The sequence below is a fragment of the Triticum dicoccoides genome, chromosome 5B (assembly GCF_002162155.2).
Source record: "Triticum dicoccoides isolate Atlit2015 ecotype Zavitan chromosome 5B, WEW_v2.0, whole genome shotgun sequence".
Lineage (NCBI taxonomy): Eukaryota > Viridiplantae > Streptophyta > Magnoliopsida > Poales > Poaceae > Triticum > Triticum dicoccoides.
Genome location: NC_041389.1, coordinates 491081965 through 491088415, shown reverse-complemented (window position 1 = coordinate 491088415; position 6451 = coordinate 491081965). Strand labels below are relative to the sequence as shown.

Sequence of the window (6451 nt, the reverse complement as noted above, 5' to 3'; positions counted from 1 at the left end):
CTACTCAGTATAAAATATTCTAAGTGAACATTAGATGTTTGGTTGCTGAAGTACATAATACATAAGCAAAAGATGACATGATGGGAACCAATAGCCAGCATAGAAATATGAAGATCTCTCAGAGGACTGACCCTTCTCTTTGTTGTTGCCTCATGTAACCTGTCCTTAGAGATTTTGCTATACAGGTTGGTCATACTAGGTGATTAACTGAGTCTATTGTTGTAAATAATTAAATATTCATTACCTCCATTACATAATTTGCCTTTGCTTGTATGATCAAACAGCGTTTCAGAGCCAAGACTTGATGGACTGATCAGTATAAAATAATTATGATTTACATATGTAGTTTGCTAGAGCTAGACAGAAGTATATGGATTGATTCACAAAGACTAGCACCGGCATTATAAGGTGCAAAGAAACCAAATGTGCTGTCTACATAACAAAATTCTATAAAAAATGGACATCTTTCAAATTAGGATCATTTTTTGAAAACACATGCGTTTTTGGAAATTTCAAACATTTTAGGAAAATCCAAAACATTTCACTTTCTCAATTTTTTGTAAAATCCCAATGATTTTTCCATAAACAGGATTTTTTTGAAATATGAACATCTTTTTAATTTCAAGCATTTTTTTTATTTTTTTGGAACTTTCTTTAAAGTTTAAACACATGATCATATTTTGTTTATAAATTCCCAAACTTTTTTTGAGAACGAAAACATTTTTGGAAGTCCAATTTTTTTCTTAAAATCCAGGAAATTTTCAAGACATGTTTTTAAAATCATTTTTTGTTTTTAATTTTACTCTAACCTGGATTCTTTAAAGCATGTAGCTTCTAAGTGGGGTTGAAAGAGGGGGGGGGGGGACCAAGCCGGTAACCGGTATGGTGAGGTAACCTGGGCCATAACACCATCACACATCCCAGTCCAACTTTCCTCATTAGTTTCGAGCATTCTTCTAGCTAGGATTCATGCCAGAACTTTGTATAGACCAACAAACGACAAGTTGAGCACATTGAGAACAAGTCATTCCTCTCAAAGTTCCATGGCCAAAAATCTTGCATTTTGTCTGCTGCACCGATGAATCAAGAGAACTAACTCGACATCCGTAGCAATGAAATGTTGTGTGACCTCTCGCAAGATGGCATCTTTGGAAGAATTAATTCGTTGGCAAACTTGGGTGGGTTTTCAACGATAAAAACGAATCAGTCTCATATTGTAATCCCTAGGCAACCAACTATGGTTCGATGGTTCCAGACCTTCGTAGTTTATTCATCACCAATTCTTCAGATCAGGCCATGTCCACTTGATGACCTGTGTTGGAGTTGCCCTAAGGCTATTTTTTAGGGCTAGGCCATAAGGCTACTAGAAGGAATGTATCTGGTGCACCGATGCTTGTATTGCTACAGGTGCACCGTACACCGTAGCGCATTTTAAAATGTTTCAAAAAATCCGAAAAAACCCAGTAGATTGACTCAACATGAAGGTATGCCATCACAAAATTTCATATCACGGGCAATGTTGTAAAATTTTGATTTAAAATTTTACGACAACATAGACCAATGTTGGGTGAATGTGTTAATTTTTCTTTTCTAACATCAAGCATTGGTAAATGCGCTACGGTAGTAGTACTACCAACATACGGGTGCAGCAAAATTTTTTTTAGTCGAAAGCACCGTTTTTTTTTGAGTGAAAAGCACCGGTGCAGCAGATCCCCGGCCACTAGAAGCCCAAAATACACACGGCGGGCCAAGCCCATCTGAGAGTCAAGACCCAGCTCTGTCCGGTTGTCGGAACGCGCGGCGGCGTTCCCCTTTCTCTTATGGCGTCGGCGGCGGCGGCGGATCCCGGAGAGGCGTCGGCGGCGTAATGCCAGGCGGGCAGGCAGGTAATGCCGATTCCTAAACCAACCAACCCGTCCCTCCAACCCCCCCTCCCCTCCCCCTCCCCCTCCCCCTCTCTCTCAACCGAACTGTGTTCTATGAGAGCCGCGCCGTGCAAATCCCATCGATCTCGTGCTGCGTCTCGGTTTAGCTGCACCGCAGTGCAAGCTCTCTTCCATCTCCCGCAGCAGCGGCTGGTTTTACATGGGAACCGGGGGGCGAAAGCGCCTTTCAAGTTTCAACCCACTGAATGAATTGATCAACATATTGCTTCATGCGGTCATTGGATCCTGAGATGTTTGGATTGCGCTTCCCGAAATTTCCATAGACATTTATCTATTGTTTACCACTCCATTGACATGATAAAATTTTTTTGCAATGGGAGGGATGCACTGTTCTGTCCTATCGTACATTATGTTCTAACTAGTTTAAGAATGTAAATTCACAACAGAAATGCTATGGCATCACAAACTAAACGCAAATATAGTTTAGATTCACAGACTAGACTCATTATGTTCAGTTGGCATTTCGCCGATGCACGGTGGTGCTGCTGGCATGGTTCTTCAGTTTGCATGACTCCATTTCCGGGATTTACTTGCAGTCGCCATGGTCCGCAGGATGTCCAGCGATCGCCAGTCGGCATCGGAGGTGGCAGCTGGCCGCCGGTTCCGCTCCAGGTTGCAGCACCTCAGAGCCAGCCGCATGAGCCGCTCAGCCTGCACCTCCGGCCAGCTGCCGGCGGACGCGTCCAGCAGGCCGTGCGCGGCGTCCATCTTCATCGCTTCCTGCACCTGCTCGACGATGTTGAGGTCGAGCAGCCCCGTGAGGACCTGCAGGATCACCACGCCGAACGCGTAGACGTCCGACTCCGCGGTGAGCTCGCCCGTCGTGAAGAAGACGGGGTCCATGTACCCCATCGTGCCCATCGGGTTCGTCCGCCGGCAGATGGTGTCCTCCTCCAGCGGCTTTATCTGCACGACGCGCGCAGTCCCGAAGTCTCCTAGCCGGCTCACGTTCCCGGCGTCGAGGAGGATGTTCGTCAACTTCAGGTCCGCATGGATGATGGCATTGGGCCGGCTGGAGTGTAGGTGTGCCAGCGCGGAACGCTGTTCGGCGAGGATCCTGATACGGTCCTTCCATGGAAGCCCCTTGGAGAGCCCGTCCATGAGTGTGCCGTTGGGGAGGTGCTCGTAGACGAGGCCGCATGATTCCGGGCACACGCCGAGCAGCTTCACGATGTGTGGGTGTTTGATTCTGCTCAGCACAACGACCTGGGGAATTCCAAACATGATCGATATTTCCTCCAGTTAGTACATGTAATGCAGTTCAGAAGATTCTTCTCCAAGTAGTAAGGTATGCAAGCTTGTTACTCTGCCCGTCTACTTATCTACTTTGTGGAGTTGTTTGAGATAAGCAAGGAGGAAGGGTGATTATCCATCAATATGGTGTTAAATGTGTAAAAAAAGTTCTCTCAAAGAACTGCAGGAAAATAAGGGTCCTATCAAAATCATGCTACAGTTCAGATGGAAATACTTGCATCTTACTCTGTATGGAATGAGTGTTTGCTTCCTCTTGTAATTATTGTTAGGCTATGTTGTGTGCATGCTCAGACAGTTAAAAGGATGACTGGATAGAGTTCATTATATTACCTCCTGCTGATACTCTGGAAAACCTTGTCTACCATGGGGTTTACCATGGGGTCTCAACAGCTTGATAGCCACAGGCACGCCACCTAGTTTTCCTTTGTACACTAGGCCATATCCTCCTTCCCCTATGAGGTTTCTTGAGTAGAAGTTATTGGTCGCTTTCCCAATATGTGACATGGAATACTGCACAATATGTTCTGGGATTTGCAGCTCTGGGTATCTTTGTTTTGGTAACATTTTCTCCTTCAACAATACATTCTTTCTTCTTGGCGACAAGATGCTTTCTTCATGATTATGCCCCTCGTCTTGCAGCTCTTTCAATTTCCTTTGTAGTTTTTCCATTTCCTCCTGAACAAAACCAAACGGGGTGTATTGAAGTAGTTAAGGGATTCAACGCTTTACCGATGCTGTGTGACACACACTGTGTTCCATATGATTTCTGTCATCTATTTTCCTCTTCCTGACTCGTGATGTCTCCAACCTATCTTTGCTAGTATTATTTTTATTTTGAGTAAATTATCATCATCATAAGTTGAAACCTTCATCTAGCCACGTTTTAAACGAAATAGGCATTGACAAAGGTAGTATTGTGTGACATTTACCATCAATTTTTCAGACTCTTCACTCATATTTCTGGAACCCCGTATGTCATCACCAGAAATTTTGCCCACTTCCTCAGAAGCATTTATTTCCTCAATGCCTTGTTCAGCTTCCTGCACATCATAATTGAATGGAGCAATCAGTTTATTTTATTAACACAAGCTGCACTTTCAGAAGTCATAAGTAACACCTGTTTTTTGACACATAGTTAATCAACATGCATCTGAGGCAACGGTGGTAAATCTAAAATTGTTAGACATGCTTGAGCATGGAGTGAACTCAATCAAATGTAATTATGTTTCTGTGTGTGTCGTCAAACTTAAAGAGTAGGCAGACATTTTAATGCACATGTTGTTGTAGTTGTCTTGAAAAAAAAGGCAAGTTATACCTTTTCCAGTTGTCCATCACCATCCATTGGAATCACCCCATACTCATCCATGACATCGTCTTCCTGAAATGATACATACTGGAATACACCACGGACATGTATCAAAACTCTGAACCATGGTCTTAAACTTGTGAACTAAAACTGTTATTGTTTGCATGTGTGTAATGCTTTGCTAAGAAGTCTGCTCACAAAATCACTTGGTGGTGTTGCATAGCCATCAGATTCGTCGCTCAGCTCATGCATAGATGGCAAAAACTCAGAGCTCCCTCCATATCCAGTGCCTCCAGTATGCTCCAGATGATCATTGCTGCACTTAAAAACGATCTCATCCATCAACTAATTTCTAGATATGATTCATATATTACCGGAAGTGCAGTTATGGTCTTTGGAGAAACTATACCTAGTGGACAGATATTTGCCATTAATCACCACCCAAACCTGAGAGCATTTACGAAGAACCGCTTTCTTTGACATGTTCCTGCATAACTTAATATATGGTTATGCTGTTTTGTGGGCTAAGGCAATGTCCATTTGTACAGGTTACATTGAATAACATATACAAAGAGGCAATTGCTTCCTTATTCGTGTTAGTTCATGCTATGATCTCACCTTGACCCGATGACAATTTTCTTGATTTTGAGCTTCTTTACCAGGTTTACAACACCAGTAAGAATGTCATCATGTGTAAGGTAATGTGCCCTAACCTGCAAGGACACAGGCCTGTTTAGGAAACATATTTTCTGTGAAATAGTTATGTTAGTGTTGTATTGATTTGATCCCTCTCCACATGGTTTGTTTGCTTAACTTTTATCATCAGATAAATAATTATTTAAATTATAGTGTTGTTACACTTAATTCATCATGATTGCGTACAAATATCACATGACTAGAATGCTTTCCGGATGAACTCTAATAAGCACCGCTGTGACCTTATTTATTTTAATCTGAATCTAAATTGTAGGATACCTCTCTTGTATCATCACATAGGCTTTTATATTGTGATAGCATCTTGACCATTGCCTCCGTTTCTCTACCTCTATGCATCTCCTTCTCCTTTTCATCTGCAAACTTGTATAGCAGCTTTCCACCCACTGCAGTTGTGGGTTAGAAACAATCAATTATTTATACAGCTAATAAAACACAAGGTTATACTTTATCCTGTTAATATTGAAAAACTTACTGAAGGGCATCTAACCATTAGAGCTTTACAAAGCATGGCAAATATTTGGCTGAAAAAACTTACTGAAGGGCATCCACTTGGATGGCCAATGAACGTGGATAAGAACTATGGTAGCCCTTGGGAAATTTGCAGCAGCCCATAGTATATTAGCTTTCTCCTTTCTGAAGTTCTTCCCGATCGCGATATGAACCTCTTCTTCATCCATCTTTCTTACTCCCTACACAGACCCTGAGAAATCATGAATTGGCATCATATTTATATTCTGGTTTTGCTATCTGGCTCAGCAGAGCTGAAGACACACGACCTAAGACTACAAAAGGTGAAGATCTCTGAAAATGCTCTAAAAGTTTTGGGAAGTACCTAAATGTGTGGACCACTTTTCTTCAGCTCCATGACATCGATATGATGGTCATCCTAGTCCTTGTTCTGCTTCGGTCTTTCCCAGGTAGTGTCAGTTTTAGAAGGCCCAAATGGGAGAGTAGACTGGTGATGGTTTTAAAGAGTGGCCTTGGATTTGGTTATTGTCTGATTGTATCTAGCAGCAGTGAGTGCATCATCAAGTCAATGTCTGACTTCGGGTCCCAATTAAAAAAATAATCCTGTTCCATTTAGGAAACATCGGTTAACCCTTGTAGTAGCCATTCCAGTTTATAAATAAGGAAAACCAGAGTGATAATAACTTTATTGTATTTTGGTGGCAGAAAATTGAGTCCTGCATACTTCAAAAGGCATGGATTGATCAACTGGTTGGTTAAA

At 42.3% G+C, this 6451-nt stretch overlaps 1 protein-coding gene across 1 annotated transcript; it reads right to left on the bottom strand.

The window, feature by feature from the left end:
- Positions 1-2248: 2248 nt before the first annotated feature.
- Positions 2249-5449, bottom strand: LOC119311076 (U-box domain-containing protein 70-like). The gene is made up of 6 exons (XM_037586706.1): positions 4916-5449; positions 4705-4822; positions 4516-4593; positions 4130-4240; positions 3531-3875; positions 2249-3152 (listed from the first exon to the last, which is right to left on the bottom strand). Exons 1-6 carry the CDS (start codon positions 4987-4989, stop codon positions 2445-2447), a joined length of 1434 nt encoding a protein of 477 aa, XP_037442603.1. The 5' UTR covers positions 4990-5449; the 3' UTR covers positions 2249-2444.
- Positions 5450-6451: the final 1002 nt, after the last annotated feature.

Bases quoted from the DNA above. Each gene is read 5' to 3' on its own strand.
- LOC119311076 (XM_037586706.1), bottom strand. From the start codon at position 4,989: ATGTCAAAGAAAGCGGTTCTTCGTAAATGCTCTCAGGTTTGGGTGGTG. The intron at 4,823-4,915 runs GTATAGTTTCTC...TTTTAAGTGCAG, and splicing joins GGCAAATATCTGTCCACTAG to CAATGATCATCTGGAGCATA. The intron at 3,876-4,129 runs GTAAATGTCACA...GGTTTTGTTCAG, and splicing joins AAGAGTCTGAAAAATTGATG to GAGGAAATGGAAAAACTACA.